Genomic DNA, 25,035 nt, shown 5'->3' with positions numbered 1-25,035 from the left:
TTGAGTAGAAGCACCCTTTTGAGCTAGTAAAGCCATGAGTCTTCTTGGGAATGATGCAACAAGTTTCTCACACCAGGATTTGGGGATCCTCTGCCATTCTTACTTGCAAAACCTCCCCAATTCCGTCAGGTTGGATGGTGAACGTTGGTGGACAGCCATTTTCAGGTCTCTCCATAGATGCTCAATTGGGTTTAGGTCAGGGCTCTGGCTGGGCCAGTCAAGAATGGTCACAGAGTTGTTCTGAAGCCACTCCTTTGTTATTTTAGCTGTGTGCTTAGGGTCATTGTCTTGTTGGAAGGTGAACCTTCGGCCAAGTCTGAGGTCCAGAGCACTCTGGAAGAGGTTTTCATCCAGGATATCTCTGTACTTGGCCACATTCATGTTTCCTTCAATTGCAACCAGTCGTCCTGTCCCTGCAACTGAAAAACACTCCCATGGCATGATGCTACCACCACCATGCTTCACTGTTGGGATTGTATTGGGCTGGTGATGAGCAGTGTCTGGTTTTCTCCACACATACCGCTTAGAATTATCACCAAACAGTTCTATCTTCGTCTCATCAGACCAGAGAATCTTATTTCTCATAGTCTGGGAGTCCTTCATGTGTTTTTGAACAAACTCTATGCGGGCTTTCATATGTCTTGCACTGAGGAGAGGCTTCCGTCGGGCCACTCTGCCATATAGGCCCGACTGGTGGAGGGCTGCAGTGATAGTTGACTTTGTGGAACTTTCTCCCATTTCCCTACTGCATTTTTGGAGCTCAGCCACAGTGATCTTGGGGTTCTTCTTTACCTCTCTACCCAATGCTCTTACGATTGCTCAGTTTGGCTGGACGGCCAGGTCTAGGAAGACTTCTGGTGGTCTCAAACTTCTTCCATTTAAGGATTATGGAGGTCACTGTGCTCTTAGGAACCTTGAGTAATGCAGAAATTCTTTTGTAACCTTGGCCAGATCTGTGCCTTGCCACAATTCTGTCTCTGAGCTCCTTGGGCAGTTCCTTTTGAGCTCATGATTCTCATTTGGTCTGACATGCACTGTGAGCTGTGAGGTCTTATATAGACAGGTGTGTGCCTTTCCAAATCAAGTCCTATCAGTTTAATTAAACACAGCTGGACTCCAATGAAGGAGTAGAACCATCTCAAGGAGGATCACAAGGAAATGGACAGCATGTGACTTAAATATGAGTGTCTGGACAAAGGGTCTTAATACTTATGACCATGTGATATTTCAGTTTTTCTTTTTAAATAAATTTGCAAAAATTTCTACATTTCTGGGTTTTTTCAGTCAAGATGGGGTGTAGAGTGTACTTTAATGAGAAAAAAATGAACTTTTCAGAATTTACCAAATGGCTGCAATGAAACAAAGAGTTTAAAATTTAAAGGGGTCTGAATACTTTCCGTACCCACTGTATGTATGTGTATCATGTACTAGATACTAAGGCCAGGAGTACCTACTATTACCTTAGTGGATTGCTGTCCATTTTCTTTTTCTTCTGCTTCTTTTACCTGATGCCCATGCACAGTGGCTTGCGAAAGTATTTAACACCTTGGCATTTTTCATGTTTTGCTACCTCACAACCTGGAATTTCACTGTTTTATTTGAGGGTTTGCATCAGTTCATGTAAAGAACATGCCTACAACTGTGAACATTTTGTTTTTTCTTTTTTTTTGAGAATAAAACTACAAATAGGAGAAAATAACTTCAGTGTGCATAATTATTTACCCCCCTAAAGTTAGTACTTTTATAGAGCCTTCTTTTGCAGCAATTACAGCTGCAAGTTGCTTTGGCTAAGTTTCTTTGAATTTTCCACATCTTGCCACTGGGATTTTTGCCCTTTCCTCAATGTAAAACTGCTTCAGCTCCTTCAAGTTAGTTGGTTTCCTCTGTTGAACAGCAAACTTCAAGCCAGACCACAGATTCTCAATTGGATTAAGGTCTGGGCTTTGACTGGGCCACTCCATACACTACATTTATGTCATTCTACATCAACTAAGAAATATGATCCTCAGACCTGTGGGGGCATCACAAAACTAGACCAGACTTCAATCACAGGACAGTAAGACTTTCACACCCCTTATCTATGAACCATTCCAATATTTACGACCACAACTGTTCATCCCTCTCCCATATTGATAGTTCTGCTTCACGTCACTTGTCTCATCTAATGCATTATCTCTGTGTCTTGTTGTGTATAAATATGTGACTATACTATGCCTGATGAAGAGAACTGAGTAGTCTCGAAAACTTGCAATTTGTTAGCATCTTTTCAGTTATCCATTAAATGGTATCAACCACTGAGGACTCTCAAATCTAAATATTTTTCTCTAATCTACTGGCTAACACTGTACAAAGATATATACACTGCTCAAAAAAATAAAGGGAACACTTAAACAACAGAATATAACTCCAAGTGAATCTAACTTCTGTGAAATCAAACTGTCCACTTAGGAAGCAACACTGATTGACAATCAATTTCACATGCTGTTGTGCAAATGGAATAGACAATAGATGGAAATTATTGGCAATTATCAAGACACCCTCAATAAAGGAGTAGTTCTGCAGGTGGGGACCACAGACCACATCGCAGTACCAATGCTTTCTGGCTGATGTTTTGGTCACTTTTGAATGTTGGTTGTGCTTTCACACTCGTGGTAGCATGAGACACACTCTCCAACCCACAGAAGTTGCTCAGGTAGTGCAACTCATCCAGGATGGCACATCAATGCGAGCTGTGGCAAGACGGTTTGCAGTGTAGTGTCCAGAGGCTGGAGGCGCTACCAGGAGACAGGCCAGTACACCAGGAGACGTGGAGGGGGCTGTAAGAGGGCAACAACCCAGCAGCAGGACCGCTACCTCCGCCTTTGTGCAAGGAGGAAAAGGAGGAGCACTGCCAGAGCCCTGCAAAATGACCTCCAGCAGGCCACAAATGTGCATGTGTCTGCACAAACGGTTAGAAACCGACTCCATGAGAGTGGTATGAGGGCCCGACGTCCACAGATGGGGGTTGTGCTCACAGCCCAACACCGTGCAGGATGCTTGGCATTTGCCACAGAACACCAGGATTGGCGAAGTCGCCACTGGCGCCCTGTGCTCTTCACAGATGAAAGCAGGTTCACACTGAGCACAAGTGACAGACGTGAAAGAGTCTGGAGACGCCATGGAGAGTGATCTGCTGCCTGCAACATCCTTCAGCATGACCAGTTTGGCAGTGGGTCAGTAATGGTGTGGGGTGGCATTTCTTTGGAGGGCCGCACAGCCCTCCATTTGCTCCCCAGAGGTAGCCTGACTGCCATTAGGTACCGAGATGAGATCCTCAGACCCCTTGTGTGACCATATGCTGGTGCGGTTGGCCCTGGGTTCCTCCTAATGCAGGACCATGCCAGACCTCATGTGGCTGGAGTGTGTCAGCAGTTCCTGCACAATGAAGGCATTGAAGCTATGGACTGGCCCGCCCGTTCCCCAGACCTGAATCCGATTGAGCACATCTGGGACATCATGTCTCGCTCCATCCACCAACTTCGCGTTGCACCACAGACTGTCCAGGAGTTGGCGGATGCTTTAGTCCAGGTCTGGGAGGAAGATCCCACAGGAGACCATCCGCAACCTCATCAGGAGAATGCCCAGGCATTGTAGGGAGGTCATACAGGCACTTGGATGCCACACACAATACTGAGCCTCATTTTGGCTTGTTTTAAGGACATTACATCAAAGTTGGATCAGCCTGTAGTGTGTTTTTCCACTTTAATTTAGGGGGTGACTCCAAATCCAGGCCTCCATTGGTTAATAAATTTGATTTCCATTGATGACTTTTGTGTGATTTTGTTGTCAGCACATTCAACTTTATACAGAACAAAGTATTCAATGAGAATATTTCATTCATTCAGATCTACGATGTGTTATTTGAGTGTTCCCTTTATTTTTTTGAGCAGTGTATTTTTCCTGTTTCACAAAGCATGTGACTTATGAAGGTAATTGCTTCCACCACAAATATTTAGAGGCTTCATAGCAAAAGGGTTGAATACATATGCACATGCCAAGGTGTAGTTATTTGATCTCATGAATTTAATTTATGCCTATATTTTTCTCTCTTCACTAAGTTAGACTTTTAGTTCTGATTACAGTATCGAGGAACGGGCTGCCCCCAACCACCAGATGCCTATTTGTAGCTGGCCGGACACAACAATATAGGTAATCCTTTTTTTTATTATTATTTCATGAATTTCATGAAATAATTAAAAAAAAAAAAAAATACGTGGGATTTCGCAGGCATGCTTGCGCTCTGCAGTGTCTGTGAAGGATGACAAGCTGGATGGCAGCGTTCAGCTGCGATCCAGCCTGTCATCTCAATGCCATCCCAGCGTGGGAGAATTCTCCTGCTCAAGCTCTGAGCGCAGGAGAATTCTCCCACGCTGTCAGTGACGTGCATGAGGTGAGCTGAGTTCATTGGACATGACCTCGGCTCATCTTTATGCCGTCACAGCCAGACACTGAGGAGCGCAAGCATGCCTGCGCTTCTCAGTGTCTGCGGCATGGCAAGCTGGATGGCAGCTTTCGGCTGCGATCTAGCCTGTCATGTGAATGTAGCAGAGCTAGAGCCGTCGTGGGAACCATGGAAAGGTAAGGATGAGGTTGCTTTATTATTTAACTTTTATTGCAGAAGACATTGGCTTCAGCTGGAATGGGCGTGATGGTAAGTATGGTTTAATTTAGAACAATAAAGAATTGTGTGTTTATTTCAATTAAAGGACTTTATTCTGGGTGTTTGTGGTTTTTTTTTAACTTTGACTATGGGGTTAGTAATGGGGGTGTCTTATAGACGCCTCTCCATTACTAACCTGGGCTTGATGTCAGCTGGCATTATAAGCTAACATCAACCCCAGCCTATTACCCCACTGCCACCGCTACAGGGCAGTGGGAAGAGCGAGGCTAAGTGCCAGAATTGGCGCATCCTATGGATGCGCCCTTTCTGGGGCGGCTGACGGCTGGTGTTTCTTGCCTGGGAGGGGGCCAATATTCATGGCACCCTTCCTGTGCTATTAATATCAGCCCCCAGCTGTCTGCCTAGCCTTTGCTAGCTATTAAAATAAGGGGGACCCCACATAATTTTTTTGGGGGTCCTCCATTTTAATAGCTAGTAAAGGCTAGGTATTCAGCTGGGGGCTGATATTAGTAGCCTGGGAAGATCCGTGGGTATTACCCCCTTCCAAGGCTTCAAACATCTGCCCCAGCTGTCTGCTTAACCTCCACTAGAGACTAAAATTACGGGTAACCCCACACCAATTTTTTTTTTAATAAATCCTTTATTTTAACACTAAATGACAAGTACAGTAAGCAACACTGTCACTGTACTTCTTGTATATGTGACTGACATGTTTCTATGTATCTAATTTATGTGTGATGCTCTATATTCTTTCTGTTCTAAATTGTCGCGTACCGGTGTATGCCGCTGCTGAATTGCCGTCTTTTCATGTAATACATTCTACATTATTCTTAGTTGTTTTCCTTCATGTAGAATTAACCTACAAGGAAAGAAAGGGTTTATTTTCTTTCCAATATTTGTGTCCCATTGACTTGCATTGGTTTCCGGTATCGGAATCGGCGATATCCGATATTTTTTGGGTATCCGTCTGATCCGATATTTCCCGATATCAGAAGGTATCGCTCAACACTAGTTCTGATGCATTACAGACAAATCGGATTAAAAAAATATTTAAACATGGGTTTGCCTGGGAAACAAAACTCTCCCATGACAGATTCTCCTTAATAATGCTCCTACTATCAATTTCAAGAACTGCTGTCTGTGTTACCTTTCATATTGTAGCCCATGTTGTATATTTTCCCATTTGCTTAATTTCTGCCACCTTTTTTTTTAAGCTGGCTTCCCATCCCAAGCTGCCGCAAAGGTATATACAATACTTAATTGAGAAATAAGTTAACCTCTCTTATAATTGTAGACTATCTAGAAGACATCTTCCCAGTTTCATTCCTTTGTACCCTGTACCAGAAAGAATCAGGAAATGTGTGGAGCAGAATTTGAATGTACTGGCAATAGAACCTTGTTTAGGAGAGGTGGGTATGACTGTGAGGACGTGTACAATGAACTTTTGGTGCAGTTTACACCTGTCTGCTCTGGATTTATTTTATCAAAAGGATAGTTTTAATTAAATCTGTCAGCATATTCTTAGTTAACCAATTGAAGACCAGCCCAGATCAAGACCAGGCACATGTTCAAGTATTTTCGTACATACGGTTTTATAGAGCTATAACTTTTTTTTGGGGGGGGGATATTTAAACCATTTTGTATCTTTTTCATGATACAGGGGGTGTAATTTTTGTTATTTTCTTGCTCGTTTCATACATTTTTTTTTTTTTCAAATTTTATTTCTTTGCCAATATTGGTGGGAAATACATTTGTTTTTGATGTTTTTAATAAAATGTAAAGACCACAAAGGACAACTAAAAATATATTTTAAATTTGTTCCTGTAAGTGGGGCTGTTTTATTAACCCAAACAACACTGAAAATTCAGTCTTCTGAGTTCATAGAGTTCTCTCAGGACCCAGCAGCTGCTGCTCCTTCTCCACTCCCAGTTACATGACTGCTGGGTCTAGAGGAGGAAGTGCCTGACCGCGCTTTCTGTACTGTATACACGGCGCTTGTTCAGCGCTGTATATACAGCAGCAGTCGGGAAGGCAGAAACTGCAATAAACCCTTTCTGCCTTCTCTATGGGAAGTCTAGCTGTATCTTACAGTCAGCTCCCACAGCTGCTCAATTTGATGTAGCGGTTATGCTTTGCAGTGACGTTTTAGAATGGCACTGAAGAGTATAATGCAGATCGCTCTGACATTTATAGTCTGTGAGTGGTTCGGAAGTAGTTAATGAACAAATTAATTTGTAATTTTGACTTCTGCCTTATTGCATTCAGTAATCCACATTATTTACTTGTGTGACCCTTTTAAGTTTTTAAGTCGAATATCAAAAAGCTGGTTAATATAACCATTTTAGCATATATCTAATATATGGGCAATTCCTTTTAAATAGACCTTTTTAGCACATTAGAACATTACTACATTGTAGAATTGTAAATATATGCAACATACAGTATATGTATAATTCTATTTCTTTTTCTTTTTTTAATGAATAGTTGCTTACGCTGTCAAATTATCGAAATAAAATGTCAACTTTACTTTGGCTTGAGGATATCCATAATGAAATAGAAATGAAAGATTTAAGCCTGAGTGGCGTTTGCTTTCAGAAGCGTGGTGGATTTTTGGTATTGGAAGTGCCTGGAATTATAGAAGGAAGACCCTCCCTTTATCCTGGTAAGTGATATTACCCATAAACAGTGAATAGCTTGATTGTTTTCTGAAGGTTGTGACTTGTACTGTGGTTAGGACCGGTGGGTCATTATGAGTGTCAAGGTGGCAAGTCACACCTTTTGTGGTGAAACATCAAGGTCATATTGTGGTAATTTTTACCTCTAGTTTTATGGATGAGTTTGATGTACATAAAATAGATATACAGTAGGTTAGAACTCTGTACATTATGTGGGGGATACCTACCGATCTGCACAATGCTCTGGTTTTCTGAAAGTCTCACCCTAAAAGTTGTGTCACTAGAATACAGATTCACACCGGTAACATAGATGATGGAACTCCCTGTCCTTGAGTAGTAATAGATGGCTGAGCTTGCCCAAAACACCCTTCAATAATCTTTCACATTACTAGGTTGTGTTGTCGCTGACATTTCTTCTCTCTAAAGCATATTTCTGAACTATCAGGCAAGCAGTCTCATCTATAGATTCATGTACAGGAAGCAAAATAATATGCATGATATGAAATAAAATACATTTAAAAGTATAAAAACAAATAAGAAAAAAATGTTTCAGACTATAGATTGAATTAGTATAACACACATGAGGATCAATGTCCTTTTAAATCAATACCATTTTATTAACCTCCTTATTGACCAGGTCAGAAAGGTCCTCCATGGCTGGCCAAATTTAGTCATTTTACCCTTTCTGCTTTCATCAGCAATAATCTTTTTAATCTTTTTACCGATGTATCTGTACAAGGCTTTGTTTTATGCTGGACAAGCTATATTTTTTTAGTGCCTTTTTAGGGTGCATATGAATTTACTGTGTAATATCTATCATTTTTAATATAACTGTACTGCTCCTTAGGAAGCCCAGTTACAGGGGAAAACTGCACACTACACTGACATATGTCCCTGGCAGAGCTTATCTAGACTAAAGCCCAGAACTTCTCTGTGGGCATTTGCTTTTTTCTATATGACAATAGTTCTCTGGTTTACACCCAGCTGGTTGTAAGGAACATTTCCATCTCATATTGCCGGGTGATAAAAACGGTTACAAAATCCGTGGAGCAGGAGCAACTGGAAGAGTTTCTCAATTTCAAGAAAAAATATCCAGTGAAAGGTCTTTTTTCAGCCTTTACAGTATAACCCAAGTCATTTGAACTTATGAGATATCAGTCTGTCCAATTAGAAAGCATAAATGAACGTAAATTAATTTCACCTACTCTCATGCTAATGATGATGACCACACAAGCCCAAAATGAGAGTGGTTTTGGAGGTAGTGGCCACAGACAATTACTCTCTCCTTATCCATCGTGACAGTTTACTAGTATTATTGTCACTTGTGGCACCATGAGACCTGTCGGGTTGAACAGGTAGTTCAGCTCCTCCTGGATGGCATGTCCATTACGTGCTATCTTAAGAGTTGCTCTGCCTGCTAGCAGAACACTGAGGCAGATATCAGGAGCCAGGCTTATATGCAGAGACACAGGACCAGAGGAGGGCATCAACTAACCTGCACCGATGTCTGCTTCTTTAGTGAGGAGAAACTGGAGCTGCTCCGACAACACCGCACTGAATGACCTCCAGAGGGCTACGGGTGTGCATGTTTTTGGCCAAACATCAGAACTCGACTCTTAGATGGTGGTATGAGGGTTTTACATTCAGTAGTCGTATCTTGCAGTCCAGCACCATGCTGTTCAATTGGCATTCGCCTGTGATCGCTAGTATTGGCAAGTCTGTCATTGGCAACCCGTTCTTTTCATAGTTTAGAGCAGGTTCACATTGAGCACAGGTGAGAGACCTAAAAGCATCTGGAGACTTCATGGTGAATGTTATGCTGCTTGTAACATCATCCAGCATAACCGGTTTGGCATTGTTATTAATAATATCTGGAGGCATATCTTTGGAGGTCTATACAAACTTCCGCGTGATAACAGCAGTCAAGATACTAATAACTCGGTGCTGGGATGAAATCCTCAGAGTCTTTGTCAGACCTTATGCTAGTGCAGTGACCCCTAGGGGTTCTAACTAGTCCAGAACAATACCCAGCCACATGTTGCCAGTGTTTGTAGACATGATGCTATTGACTGGACTTCATGTTCCTAAGACTTAAATCTAATTGAAAACCTTTGGGACATTATCCCTTTCATGACATTTAACATACATTTACTTCATATGTCGTAGCCCTGCCTTTAATCGGCCATCATGTGCCTTTAAGAGCCAAGCATGAAGCAGAGCTCCAGTTATGGCTGTTAGCCTATTAAATGCCGTGGTCAGTCTCTTACAGCAGCGCAGCATTTAACACATGCTGGCGGGGGAAGGGTAGCTTCATTCGGCACGCCCATGATGTGATTGCAGGGCGCCCACAGCCGGAAGTTTGCTGAAGACACCCGTACTTGTTATGAAGATTCTCCTGTGAAAGCCAGCCTGTGATGTTCACTATACATAGCAGTCCTGATGTACTGCTATGTATAGCACAAGAATTCTGACAATTTCAGCTTCAAGTCCTCTAAGAGGACTATTAGATACAGTAAAAAAAAAATTTCAAAAATATGAAAAAAAAAACCCCCACAAAATTTCAAATCCCCCCCCCCCCCCCCTTGGCCCCATTAAAAATATACACATTTGGTATTGTTGAATTCTTAAGAGTCCAATCTATCAAAATATAAAATAAACTTATCTGATCGGTAAACAACGTAACGAGAAAAGAAGTCAAACCTCCAGAATTAGGTCTTGTGGCCGCAGCAACATTGCAATAAAATACTATGTTTTGAACGCTTCATATTGCACCTATCCCCAGATGGTATTCCTAAAAACGTCAGCTCACCGCACAAAAAATAAGCCCTCACACAGCCCCATATCCCGAAAATTGAAACCGTTACTGGTTTTAGAAAACGGCAACACAAATTTATTTATTTTTTTTACAAATTTCTGAATTTTTTTTTTAAAACCACTTAAATAAAAAAAAAATTGCATGTTCGGTAACTGTGTAATCATATTGACTTGGAGAATCATATTGTCAGGTCAGTTTTACCATATAGTGAACATGGTAAATTGAAAAAAACAATTGTGACATTGCACTTTTTTTGCAGTTTCAACGCACTTATAATTTTTTTCCCGCTTTCCAGTGCATCACATGATAAAATGAATGGTGTTATTCAAAAGTACAACTTGTCCCGCAAAAAACAAGCCGTCAAACATTTGTGGACAGAAAAATAAAAAAGTTATGGCTCTTGGAGGAAGGGGAGGAAAAAACAAAAATGAAAAAACAGAAAATGGCCGTGGCTGCCAATTCGTGCTTCAGTCTATCCAGAAGATCACTGATGCCCTGAATTAAGTTAGGGTGGACATGCCCTCCACCATCTGCCATCCCATCAGTAGCTTGCCCAAGCGTTGTCAGGAGTGCATATATGCGCATGGTGACCATACACACTGAGTCACATTGTGAGTTGTGTCAAAATTCACTCAAATAAGATTTACCTGTTAATCTAGGTCTCAATTGGTGGATGATTTTAGTTTCAATTGGCGCTCAACAAATTACCGTACACAATTAATATCAATAACGAATTTCAATTTATATCTTTTGCTAATGGAGATCCAATGTGTAATTTAAGTGTTCCCTTAATTTTTTGAGCTGTGTTTAATGTTCCATGTGTGTGTTTTGTGCTATCCAGGTGACAGGGTCCTGTTGAAGAGCCACTCGTATAGCGCTACAGTGGTGGAATTCGTAGGCTTGGTTGCTGAAGTAAGTTTCGCAGTAGCACACAGTCTTTTAGGTCTTTCCTTTTCAATTGTCTGTGCATTATTTATTGTACCTCCGAGTGTCCTGGGCTGTATGTTATTGCATGCTATTAGATCGCCCGGGTCACATAAATAATGCAGGTTCTTGGAGCAGTGATGCTGACACTCATGGAATGACTTGTGCATTACTTCAGATTATGCAGAACTTTCCATGTTGATGCTTTTATTCATAGTCCTGGTTTTACCGTTTTAAAAATTCATGTTTGGGTAGAAAGTGCCTGTGCTGTAAAACAGAGAAGCTACTTATTTTACAATTGATCTATAGCATATTCCATAATTCCCTCTCAAGTCATAATAGGGCTGTGCATATATTTTCTACAGCATGCTCTACTTGTTTGTCTTCTATTATGTCTCAATAATGTTCAGTAAATTGCCGCCGCGCTGGTATTTTCTCGCTGAATAGGTACTTGTGCTACGAGCGGCTCCAGCTGCTCGCTTTGAACATACACAGAACAAGAGCAGTTGTTTAGTGATGAATAAAACAACACAAGTGCTACATGTTGTTGGCTACACTTGCCATCAAATACAGCAGAACACATTCTGTAAAATAAATATTTTGTCTTTTCTAGATAAATGACGAGGAGGTAGCCCTGCGTGTTAACGCAAACTTGGAGCAGTCCTACAACTATGAACCCATGGAAGTAGAATTCACAGTAAACAGGCAATGTGCCAATCTACTATACGTGTGTCTTTAGCTGTTACCGTTTTATGTATCGTAGCTTCAATAACCTTTAGGCTATGTGACCAAGATGCAGAAATGAAGCAGAAAATTTCTGCAGCATTTCTGCATCTCCCTGGCAGAAAAAAACGCATGCAGATTGTACATGCGGTTTTCCTGCAGAATACATGCGGATCCACATGCGGGTTCACATGCGTTTCCGCATGCAGATTGACAAGCACTTTCCAGGCGATAGCATCACTTGGAAAGTGCTTGACAACTAGGTCACACTGTATAAATCCATGCAAACAGCATGGATTTATACAGTGTGAACCGTAAAAATTAAAACAAATAAAGCTATACTCACCCCCGAGGCCCCGGCGTGGCTGCAGCGCTGCTTCCTGGCTGGTTCCCGGCTGCCGGCATATCGCGAGACAGAGCGGTGAAGGGCCTGCGGTCACATGACTGTGACGTCACCGAAGGTCCTTCAGCGCTGCTGGCATTCAGAGAGAAGACGCCGGACAGGTGAATATAAACTTTATTTGTTATTTTATTCTTTTTTTTACAGGTAGAATGGTACCCAGGTCTGGATGAGAGTCTCCTCTCCTCCAGAACTGGGTACCATCCGCACATAGAGACGCATAGAAGCCGCTTGTAAAAATGTACAGTCGCGGTTTCTGTGCGTCTCAATGCAAGTCAATGGCGGGAGTTCCGCTGCGCTTCCGCAAAATTAAATGACATGCTGCGGATTTTTGTACGCAGCATAAACGCTGCGGAAAAATCCGCAGCATGTGCATAGAACATGCGGAATCCCCTTGGGGACCATGGGGTGCGGATTACCTAGCGTTTTACAAGCGTTTCCGCTGCGGAAATTCCGCAGCATGAACGCTTGAAAAACGCTACGTGGGCACACTGCGGAAATTCCGCAGCGGAAACGCTTGTAAAACGCTAAGTAATCCGCACCCCATGGTCCCCAAGGGGATTCCGCATGTTCTATGCACATGCTGCGGATTTTTCCGCAGCGTTTATGCTGCGTACAAAAATCCGCAGCATGTCATTTAATTTTACGGAAGCGCAGCGGAACTCCCGCCATTGACTTGCATTGAGACGCACAGAAACCGCGACTGTACATTTGTACAAGCGGCTTCTATGCGTCTCTATGTGCGGATAGTACTCAGTTCTGGAGGAGAGGAGACTCTCATCCAGACCTGGGTACCATTCTACCTGTAAAAAAAGAATAAAATAACAAATAAAGTTTATACTCACCTGTCCGGTGTCTTCTCTCTGAATGCCAGCAGCGCTAAAGGACCTTCGGTGACGTCACAGTCATGTGACCGCAGGCCCTTCACCGCTCTGTCTCGCGATATGCCGGCAGACAGGAACGAGCGCTGCAGCCACGCCGGGGCATCGGGGGTGAGTATAGCTTTATTTGTTTCAATTTTTACGGTCACACTATATAAATCCATGCCGGTTGCATGGATTTATACAGTGTGACCTAGTTGTCAAGCACTTTCCAAGTGATGCTATCGCCTGGAAAGTGCTTGTCAATCTACATGTGAACCCGCATGTGGATCCGCATGTATTCTGCAGGAAAAACGCATGCACAATCTGCATGTACAATCTGCATGCGTTTTTTTCTGCCAGGGAGATGTAGAAATGCTGCAGAAATTTTCTGCTTCATTTCTGCATCGTGGGCACATAGCCTTACAGGCTCAGGCTCTTCTATGACCATTGTGTACACATACTTTAATAGTCCTCTTACATGTTTTTCTTTTCTTTCTCTCTAATTAATGCTAATTTAATGCTCAAATATTTCAGGAGAGGGGCATATGACATCCTTTCTTTGCCCCAAAAAAAGTAAGACAAGGCCTGTGATGCTCTGCTTAGGCTCTATTTACAAGTCCAATAATTATTTCCATTTTTGGATTTGTTTTGAGATCATAAAAACTGAAATAATATGTTTCAATATAGGACCAATTAATTTGAATGGGAATATAATTGCCATAAAATGGCTTTGTGTGCCTCCTTTCCTTGTCTCAATTCCCTTTTTTTTTACTTGATCAAAAAATGCACTCTGCCCAACTATTTTGTCTGGCTCAAAAAACATATAGCAACTGTATCCATTTTTTTATTTTTTTTTTTATATACTTTGAAGTCTATAGGAAACAAATGGTTATTCTTTAACAGACCTTATATTTAGTACTGCACATACACTAGAGCTGTTCAGAGACACCTCTTGTAAAAATGGATCAGTTACAGTAGGAACTAAGCCAGATGAAAACGGAAACTAAATTGTCAGATTTTAAAGAGATCCATTTTTTCGGCAGATCCATTTAAAAACTGAAACTTTTATTCCCATTATGCCTCTGTTTTTGCTCTGTTTTTGTTTTTAACATATCTGTGGGTTCTTTTTTTATAACTGATTTGTCGCAAATGGATAACAATTGGACATGGGAACAGTGCCCAACTCATTACTAGTGGTTAGTCAGATATGGGCAAAGTGCTTGAGACATTTAGGCTGTGGATTTATGTCTCCTAATGACATTAAGGCTATAGGGATGCTTAACGTTTTTTTCATTCTTTATAGAACCAGTAGCAGAAGGTGTCAATTTGCTGTAGAACAAGCAAAACATCTTGGACAAGCTGGTAAGTGGTTACTTCTGCATTTCTGCAATGTGTTAAGGGCTTCCGCCTCAATCACGTTACGAACAGGATTCAGACAAACCCTTGGTGGGACCATAGACTGCAGTGATCTTTGTTGTTTTGTTTCTTTCCATCTTTTCTCATGGGCACAGAAATGTGTCTGCTATTTTTCTCTGCCCATCTGAAATGAAAGATGCTGAACTGAAAGAAAAAAAAAACATCTCAAAAAATTTTTAACATCTTGAAAAAAGTGTTCAAAATCTGGGTATCTAATCTTTTTTGGTTTCCAATTCTTATAAATGATAAATTTTAAAGCGTGCACATACACATACACTCCATTTTATCAATTATTGTTAGTGTGGCAACATAGTATTCTTTTGCTTACTGGGATTTTGTGTAAGGCCCTGTTCAAACTGCGTTTCTGTAGTGTGTTCAAAGGTTTCCACCTGAGTCCCCCTAAAAACAGGATTTAGACGAACCCGAGGGGCACTCTCCAAACTGTACAACAAACTTGTCACTTTGCAAAAGTAAAAAAAAATTGTAGAAATCTTAAAAAAAAAAACCACAAAATAATTATAATATAAATTGTACCCATAAATAAGAAGTATTTTTATGTATAGAAAAATAAACAAAAAAAGTACATAGTTTGGTATCGCAGTGTCCGGAACGACCCGACCTATAAAACTGTCACACTAGTTAACCCTCTTCAGTGGACAGCATAAAAAGATAACGGGGGGGGGACTATGATTTTTCATCACACCGCCGAACAGAAAGTGGAATAAAACGCAATCAAAAAGGCAAAAGTAACTAAAAATGGTACCACTGAAAATGACATCTTTAGCGGAAAAAATAAAAAAGTTATAGCTCTCAGAATACAGCGATGCAAAAAAATATTTTTTTCTATTTTTATTGTGTGAAAGTGCCAAAACGTAAAAAAAGACATACGTGTGGTGTCGCTGAAATCGTACTGACCTGAAAAATAAAGCTGTCTTCTCAATATTACAACACATGGAACTGCATGAAAAAAAAAGAAAAACAATGGAGGAATTGCTGGTTTTTGTTCATTCTCCCGCCCAAAAATCAGAATAGAAAGCGATCAAAAAACATTGTGATCGAAAATGGTACCAATAAAAATGACAACTCGTCTCGCAAAAAAACAAGCCATCACATGACTGCAGAAATATGGAAAAATTATAGCTTTTAAAATATGGCGATACAAAAACTATTTTTTGAAAAAAAAAAAAGTGTCTTTTAGTGAGTAACAGCAGCCATACATAAAAACCTGATATAAATCTGGTGTCGTGACTCGCTGTAATCGCACCGACCCGAAGAATAAAGTTGCCTATACACTTATACCACACAATGAACGGCTTAAAAAATAAATAAAACCTATTCTTCACCTGCTGTTGATTTGTTCATTCTGCTTCCCAAAGATCGCAGTAAGGCTCAGCTCACATTTATCCTGCACTGAGCGCTTACATCGGGGTTTCCATATAAATCTCTGAAATATGTGATTCAGACAGAACCCACGATGGAAGAATCCCTATAATGAGGCAGATGTAGACACTGTGAACGCTGTCTGGCCTATGATCTGGCGGTGTCCGTCTTTATAGGCATTGTAGGATTTTTACTCACTTGGGTACGAAGGGAGGCAAATAGAAAGCATGTCCTTTAAAAGTCCATGTCAGTTTATTACTTCATTAACCGAAAAGCAAAAAGGAGTACAAACAGCCTTTAGTTCAGGCAAACAAAATAAAGTGTCCTTTAAGCAAGTCTCTGCTTAGCCAGTCCCGTGGGCAAAGAGGCTGGGTAGCGTCCAGTATCCTGGCTCGGTCTGGAGACAACAACACACACAGGAGGCCTTCTCCCTCCAAACACACAGACCATGTGCCAAACAACGGCCTCCATTTTATAGGTTGTTAACCACACCCAGAGGTGAGGTATGTGCATGGTTGGACTCGCCCAACCCGGTCCCAGGTGTACCAATCAGTCCTCTTAGTACTTACCTTCAGTATAGCAACACTCTGGGTTACATAACAGAGGACAGCCATCTCTGTGGTACATACCTCCCATCGACAATGTGACCGTTAGCCACCTTACAGCATACATAAAAGTGCCGTCGGCCACAGTTTTGTGCACTTCTGAAAAGAAGGACACCGCTGAACAGAGTCCAGACGGAGTCCAGAGAAACTCTGCTGCCTCATTATAGTGAATGGACCCGTCGGGTGTGTCATATAAATTACATCATTCAGAATTTCAGATGGAAACCCTGATGCAAGTGCTCAGCGTAGAGCACAGGATAAATGTGATCCCAAACGTTATGTAAAATGTTCTCAAAGCTTTAACTCCGTTCACAAAAAAGCAAGTACCCACTCAGATCCGTCATCTGTTAATGTAAATATAGGGGGCTTCCACGATACTGGTAGCACAAAGGCTCTGGAAAAGCTAAATGGCTCCTCGCCCTCCAAAAGAAATTCAGCAAATTCTTCGCTCCCAAATGCCCCCCTCCCTTTTGAGCTCCACAGTGTGCCTAAACTGCAGTTAGTGTCCACATGTTTGGCATTTCTGTAGCGATGAGTCTGCCTAATTTTCAGGTGCATGTCTCCAGAACAACGAGCTGGGCACTACAACGTACTGGTCACTACAATAGCAGATTTGCAATTTTCACTCAGCAACATCCACTGCTGCTTGTTTCTGGAAAACACCCGTGGAGTCAAATCATCACTACACCTGTAGATAAATTCCCAAAGGGGTATAATTTCCAATATGGGGTCACTTGAGGGGGGTATTCTGCTCTCCTGTCACCTAGGGCCTCTATATGGAATCCGCAAACTAGTCTAGGGAAATCTGTACTCCACGAGGCAAATAGCGCTCCGTCCCTCCTGAGTTTAGCCGTGTGGCTAAGCAGTAGTGTACAGCCACATATGGGGTACTTCTCCGTTCAGCAGAAATTGTGTCAAATTTTGATGGCATTTTAACCCATTTTCCCATGTGAAAATGTAAAATCTAGGGCTAAAACAAAATTTATGTGGTAAAAATGTAACTATTTTTTTCTTCACTGTCCAATGGTATAAAATTCTGTGACATATCTGTGGTGTCATTATGATCACCTCACCCCTAGATAAATTCATTGAGAGGTGTAGTTTGTAAAATAGGGTCACTTATGGGGGTTTCTGCTGTTTTGGCACCTAGGGGGCTCCCCCAGTGGGTCATGGCACCCGCAAACCATAACAGTAAAATCTGCAGTCTAATATAGTGCTTCTTCCCTTCTGAGCTTCTCACTGTGCCTGAAAAGTATTTCTCGATTACATGTAGGGTATTGGCGCACTCAGTAGAAATTGCACAACACACATCTAAATAAATTCCTTGAGGGGTCTAGTTTCCAAAATAGGGTCACTTGGGGCGGGTTTCCACTGTTTAGGCACATCAGGGGCTCCCCAAACGCGACTTGACACCCTTACCTGTGGTAAATGTTATTTATTAACTATTTTGTGTGACATAACTCTCTTGTTTAAGGGCATGAAAATTGAAAGCTTGAAAATTGCCAAATTTCCAATATTATCATAAACACAAATCATATCGAACAAATTTTACTACGATCATGAAGTGCAATATGTCACGAAAAAACGATCTCAAATTGGTAGGACCCATTGAAGCGTTCCAGAGTTATTACAACATAAAGTGACAGTGGTCAGAATTCTAAAATTTGACCTGGTCATGAAGGTGAAAAGAGGATCAGGGGTGAAGGGGTTAAAATACTAGGTGCCAAGATGTCTTTTAAATTACGGTTACGTTCATAGGCTATCAGCAGTTTATTCTGAGCCGCAGCTTTAAGATCTTGATAATTTTCTAGCAAATATACCGGTATATTCTTTTTTTTATGCCAGATTTTATGATATCAAGCAGACTAATTTTAATGAAAAACAAAACATTGGATCCATTTACTCTTAGTTTTGTTAGATTTACTGTTCCCTAGAATATCACCCTGCTTTTGATCTAATAATGGAGCAGGTTGGCTCCTCTTCATGAACATGTTCTTTAATTCCTCAGCTTGTTGTACATAATCTGCATCACTACGATTATTCTTCCGCATCACTACAATTATTCTTCCGCATCACTACAATTATTCTTCCGCATCACTACAATTATTCTTCCAATGATGAAGATATTGACTATAAAGCACAGATTTTGTTTTTTTTTTACATGAAATGGATGTGAACTATTGAAATGTAGAAGGGAATTAATAGCCGTAGGTTTTTTAAACACTCGAGTCTCGATTACCATTAATGCTAACCATAAGAAAACCATTTAGTTAGCTTTTTACTGTAACAATCAGTACATACATACTTTTGTAAGTACTGTTAGTGTAGTAGTTGGGTCTTTTTTTTTTTTTACTTTTTACAATGTGGGTATAAGTTGACACTATAAATACCACCTCTATTATGGTGATTTATTTCTTTTCAAGGGCTATTTTAGTCATGCAACTTTCTGTCTAGCTCCATCTAGAAATATACATTTACAGTTGACTTTTATTGTTTGTGTAGTACAAAATGGGTTATAAAAGTGCAATTTTATGTACATTTCAGGGCGAGGTTACAACCTGCTGCCATCTGCGAGTTGCATTAAAGTTACTGTTGCATATCGGTTTCAATACTCTCCTATGGGGAATAAGATTGCTATCAACAATTACATTTACAGGCCTGTTCAGACACAGCTTTACTTGTAAAAAATACACATGTAAACAAGCACTGCAAAGCAGTGCTCATTGGTGTCAAACTGCATGATGTTTATTTTTTATTGCCAAAGCATTTCCTTTAGGGCCCGTAACCCATAAAATGATGTAACTCTACGTCAAGATTGCAGGTGATTTATACACAGTTGGCACGGGCACAACTCCTGTGCCATCCACAGAAGAAGCAGGCAAGTTACACACAGCCAGGCTTCTGCTGCAAGTGCTGAGACCAATGTCTGCACCTAAATCCCTCATATGCCTCTGTTAATAGTGACAGCGGTACGTGAGGTATCTGATAAAGGGAGATCACTCCCCGGCAGTGTCAATGGATAGCATGGACCATCGGTGAGGCTCTGATTGGGCACCCTCCCAATCAGATATTATTTGCTCTGGAAGTTGTCATCTTAAAGGGGTTGTCTATTCACACCATATTAATGATTTATCCATAGGGAATCAATAGGATGGATCATCAGCATGAGATCGGTGGGACTCCGACACCTGGCACCCTCCACCCCAATCAGGTGTTATTTGCTCCAGCAGCTCAGCAGTAAATGCTTTGAATGGAGCTGCAGAACCGCTTGTATTCAGTTCAATGGAGGCCGTTCTGCAGTACTTGGATAGGAGCTGTGCTCCGCTGCGCCATTCAAGGTGTCTACAGCAGGGGACAGTCAGAACAAATAAAAGCTGATCAGAGTGGTTGATGGAGGTCAGACCCCCACCAATCTCATATTGATGGTCTATTCTATTGATGCCCTATAAATAATCAATATGATGTGAGCGGACAAACTCTTAAAGCCCCACTTACATTGTACTGTAATTTACTGAATTTTGCTGCAGATTCAGCAAATGAAAATTACAACTAATTACAACAAATGCGCAATGTGTAAACCGGACCCAAAGGTCTAATGACATGAGGTGTAGAATTATGGTAAGTCTGTTATCCAGACATAAGATGATAATATATTACAATGAAGGACTTCTAGATGTCAGGTTTACTGCAGCATAATATAACTATTAAACATCTCTTTTTATTATGAAAGTAATAATGAAATGTTCTGAACTTTAGTATGTTAGAAAGCATGTTCTATACCAAAGTTCAGGTTAGATATAATGACAAGTTAAATGGAAGATATGATTTATTTTGATTGCTATTGTCTCCCAAGTGCTTTTTCCAGAAACAGTGGTATTACAGTCTCCACAAGTCATCACAACGGGGATCAACATGCTGGATGATGTGGACAAGAAAGCACAGACAGTCACTCAGCAGGAAAATCAGGTAAGTTACACACACACTCCTATTGGGAAAGAAGCCTTTTGAGTTGGCGCACAAAGAGTAGTTAGCGGTATTGTTTGGAACAATTGGTAAAATTACATCATACATTCCTTGGGTTTATGAAGAAAAGTGCCCAGGTTGCTAGGCCTGGGATGAAAAAAATTGTGAATAACATTGCAAAAGGAACAAACATTAAATCAAAATGAATACTTGTGAATTGCAACTTTATATAAATGCGCACAGAAAGTTGCAAACTCATTCTAGTAGCGAGGGGTAAAGTGAAAAAGAGGAACATTGTCTCAAGATGGAAGTGTTATATGTAAAAGTGTGCTACAAAGCAAATCCTAGAACAATGGAGAAGCTATTGGCTTGTTACTAGGGTTGAGTGAGTATGCTCGGACCGAGCTCCGAGTATTTACAGCTGCTCGGTGATGAGGTTAAATCACTCCCGTGTGCATGATTTGCAACTGTTTGACAGCTTTATTACATGTGAGGAATGTGTAAGAAATAGACATTCCTCACATGTAATAAAACTGTCAAACAGTTGCAAATCATGCACACGGGAGCGATTCAACCTCATCACCGAGCAGCTGTAAATACTCGGAGCTCGGCCCGAGCATACTCTGCGAAAGGGTTAATAGAACATACTCGCTCAACACTACTTATTACGTATTTCCAGCCTTCATATTGCACATAGGAAAGTCAGCAATGGCAAAAAGATGTACTGTGCCAAGACACTGCCTTTTTGTGGTGGTTTTATCTGTTGATTGCCCTTATAAAATGTACTTGTCCATTCTTCTGTGCCATGATAATACAGTTCTCCATCTTCATAAGAGAATGGGTTATTATTTATTACTATGCCTTTTTCATGTGAAGAACAAAGCATATTACGCTGATCCGGTTAATGCTGTTGTTCAGCTGAGACCTCTAATTTGTGCAATTCTCTGGACTATATTGGAGCTCTTCAGTGACATGTAATTACAGAACAAATATGCTTCTCTGTTCTAGTGTCCTTCAAAAAAGCCTGTATTATCTGAATTTGACTGTACAGTCTGATGTTTTCTTGTGTCACATTGCCCAGCACATTGAATTTATGTATGCTGTCCAGTGTTAAAAGACACAGAGTATAAGGGTTTTGTTCACACGTTGAGGGATTTGCTGCAGATTTGTAAATGCCGATTTTCACTGTGGATTTCGCCTTATGCAATCTTTTGCAATGTTGGGGTTTAGGCCTGGATCAAATCCGTGATGAAGTCTGCAAGTAACATAATCAGATTCTTTGCAGATGTATTGCAGATTTGTGACTAAAGTCCTCAGTGGAAATTGATTGGCGCTGCAGATTTTAAAGCTGTATAATGTTTCTTGTGGATTTTCACTCGGGTATCGCTCTTTTCAGTAAGTAGGGTGACATCCAAATCAACATGCACATGTAATGCATGCAAATTGTGCAATGGATTTTGCATCAGATCCATAGTAGGATCTGCAAGTCATTTTTTCATTGCAAATTACCTTAAGGCAAGATGGCACGACCGTTTTTTATTTTCTGTGAAAAAAATGGACCAGTGTTATTCAATAGGGACTGTTCAGTTGATTGTTGTTTTTTTTTCAACCAATGCCTGTGTTAAAAAAAGCAACAAAAAAATAATAAAAACAGCAAGCACTTGTTGTCTTCGTATTTCAGAAGAGACTCGTCTATTCAAATTTTTGGATGTGCAAAAAAAAAAATATGATCTCGCACAGATCCATATACCATCCAATTTTTATGGATAAATTACAATTCTTAAAGATGCATGCCAGGATTGGGGATGAGGGGTGCCATATATAGCCAGGATTGGGGATGAGGGGTACCATACATAACCAGGATTGGGGATGGATGAGGGGTGCCATACATAACCAGGATTGGGGATGGATGAGGGGTGCCATACATAACCAGGATTTAGGATGGATGACGGGTGCCATACATAACCAGGATTGGGGATGACGGGTGCCATACATAACCAGAATGGGGGTGGATGAGGGGTGCCATACATAACCAGGATTGGGGATGGATGAGGGGTGCCATACATAACCAGGATTGGGGATGGATGAGGGGTGCCATACATAACCAGGATTGGGGATGGATGAGGGGTGCCATACATAACCAGGATTGGGGATGGATGAGGGGTGCCATACATAACCAGGATGAGGAAATTTACCAGTAGCTGCTGCATTTCCCACCCTAGGCTTATACTCGAGTCAATAAGTTTTCCCATTTTTTTGTGGTAAATTTAGGTGCCTCGGCATATTTTCAGGTCGGCTTATACTCGAGTATATACAGTATATAAACGGATGCCATACAGATTGCATACGGTTGACAATGCAGATGGAAAAAAGTTTGAAAATCGGCTAATTTTTTTTTTACACTCGTGTGAATTTAGCCTTACAGGGACAATACATCAAACACTTAATATGATATTAAAAAGACTGCGCATTCAAGCCTAAAGAGAAAGTATCAACGAAACTGGTTCTATTACTGCACTGTATGTCCATGTCCTATACGGAGTTAATTTCTGCACTTTGACTTCATAAGTTATATCATGGTACATTTCTTTTATGTGTATATTGTAATTTTTACTTGGATGACCATTTAATTTCTATTTTCCATGAACAGCGCAAGCCGTGCATTCGAGGTAAGAAAGCAGTCTGCATGAGTGACATGGTGACAGTAGCTACACAGACTAACAGCCGAGGTGGGTGCCTTGTGTTTTTTTTTTTAACTTTTTTTAAAAAATGTTGTTACTTCTTTTATTCTTTTATTATTGTTCACTGAATACTGTTGCTATAAGAATATGGATATTTATTGTGGAGAAATAAATATAACAATGTGTTAATGACGTGTGCAGGTGAGAAATCCCAAATAAAGAAAATGTGCCAATTCTTCAATCCAATGTTGAATGATCGACAAAAGTTGGCAGTGACAAGGATATTAAGTGGAGATTGCCGCCCTACTCCTTATATTCTTTTTGGGCCACCGGGTACAGGAAAAACTGTTACAGTTATTGAAGCTATTCTGCAGGTGACCATATTGATGCATGCATGTTTTTTGGTATTTTATACATTACAGTGGTATTTTATAGCATTATTTAAAGAAGAATGAAAAATCTCATCTGGGTGTTTTAGTTTATTGAAAAGCACATTGTCAACGCATCCAATGTAATAGGTGCCAGTGTATTGGTGCCCACAAGTCATACATCAAAGGTTAGAGGTGCAATGTGCGCTCAGCCACAAAATGATCATAATAGTCATCATCTAGCTGGTCCAAAACTTTATTCCATATCAAGAGTGAACAATATAACTACGGTACTTATGGACATCATAAAGATTAAACTTTTAAAAATGTATTTAATTATTTTCCAGACATTGCGAGGTTGCAAGTTTTTGGGGAATATACTTCATTACTTTATTTGAATATTGGGTGAAATGATCTTTTATGCAACATAAAACATCATCGTTCCTGGCAGTGCATAGCCCTATGTGAACAGGACTCACACTGTGGAGAGCAATGGCAGCCTGTGCACACTAGTATAGATTGCCCAGTCCGCGTTATTGACGTTGCTCTTCCTGTGTAAACAGGCATTCAAATGAACACCGATTGGTAATCGACAGTCTTATCGTGTCGCTGGTCGGACCCTTATTCTTCTGCTCATCCCTCAGTACAGTAGTTCCCTGTATCTTCTAGGGCTAAATTAAAAGCTTATTTCTCTCATCTGCATGAATGTCACAATTATTCATTACACCATTGTCCATGGTTCACCTTCCGACTGACCTGGTTACCCAGAACTCCTCCAGTTGTCTCTTCCTAAACTTTATTACGCTGTATTTTACTTATGCCTGTGTTATATAAAAACTGTCTGAGTGACAGGTGTATGCAGTTTTATCAATGCTGCCCCACTGTATGGCACAAGTGTCTGGTCCACAGGACAAAATCATAATTTTGTTCTTGTGCTACTTGTCCCATATCTCAGTATTGTAAACTGTAATAAATGTGCCTTCTTTTGCTTCTTTGGCAGTGAGTGTTAATAATTTATTTCCAGCTTTCTCTAATTGTAAAGCGCTGTGGAATATGTTGGCTCTATACATGTAAATAAGTTATAAATAAAAAGTTATCGCTCCGATTTCCAATAATTGTATATTAAAGTTCATTCATTTAATTCCTTCAAGTAAATTCCTTTCTAATTTTCACTACAGATACATTACGCTTTGCCAGACAGTCGCATTTTGGTTTGCGCCCCGTCTAACAGCGCTGCTGATCTTGTGTGTCTTCGTCTCCATGAAAGTGGCCAACTAGAACATGGTAGCATGGTCAGAGTCAATGCTTCCAGTCGTCAAGAAGAGGTAGCACAAGAAAAAATGTACTGGTTTATTTTGTTTTGCTCATCTGGAAACGTCAGTAAAATTTAAGATAAAATAAAGTTTTTCAGCTTACACCAGTAGAACGTTACCAAGCTGAAATCATACTCCGCATTTTGTTTTCTCCAGCGCTTCATTGGGGAACACAGAAACCATGGGATAGTCTGCTGCCACCTGAAGGCTGACACTAGTAGTAAATCTTAAATGAAAATTGCCTCTTCC

The 25,035-nt window shown here is 40.7% G+C and overlaps 1 protein-coding gene across 1 annotated transcript in view; it reads left to right on the top strand.

Moving 5' to 3' along the window:
* MOV10L1 (Mov10 like RNA helicase 1) overlaps positions 1-25,035 on the top strand; it is a 190,710-nt gene that overhangs the window by 114,031 nt on the left and 51,644 nt on the right. The window contains exons 9-17 of the mRNA XM_073650723.1: positions 5,955-6,069; positions 7,145-7,322; positions 10,992-11,062; positions 11,688-11,779; positions 14,364-14,422; positions 20,315-20,427; positions 23,075-23,153; positions 23,307-23,479; positions 24,652-24,798. Coding sequence (XP_073506824.1) covers positions 5,955-6,069; positions 7,145-7,322; positions 10,992-11,062; positions 11,688-11,779; positions 14,364-14,422; positions 20,315-20,427; positions 23,075-23,153; positions 23,307-23,479; positions 24,652-24,798 — 1,027 coding nt within the window. The remainder of the gene's footprint in view (positions 1-5,954; positions 6,070-7,144; positions 7,323-10,991; positions 11,063-11,687; positions 11,780-14,363; positions 14,423-20,314; positions 20,428-23,074; positions 23,154-23,306; positions 23,480-24,651; positions 24,799-25,035) is intronic.

Source organism: Phyllobates terribilis, unplaced genomic scaffold (genome assembly GCF_046119375.1).
Source record: "Phyllobates terribilis strain yellow unplaced genomic scaffold, ASM4611937v1 Scaffold_11__3_contigs__length_659146591, whole genome shotgun sequence".
NCBI lineage: Eukaryota > Metazoa > Chordata > Amphibia > Anura > Dendrobatidae > Phyllobates > Phyllobates terribilis.
The sequence above is the reverse complement of the archived record's forward strand: the minus strand, read 5'-3'. Positions and strand labels throughout refer to the sequence as shown.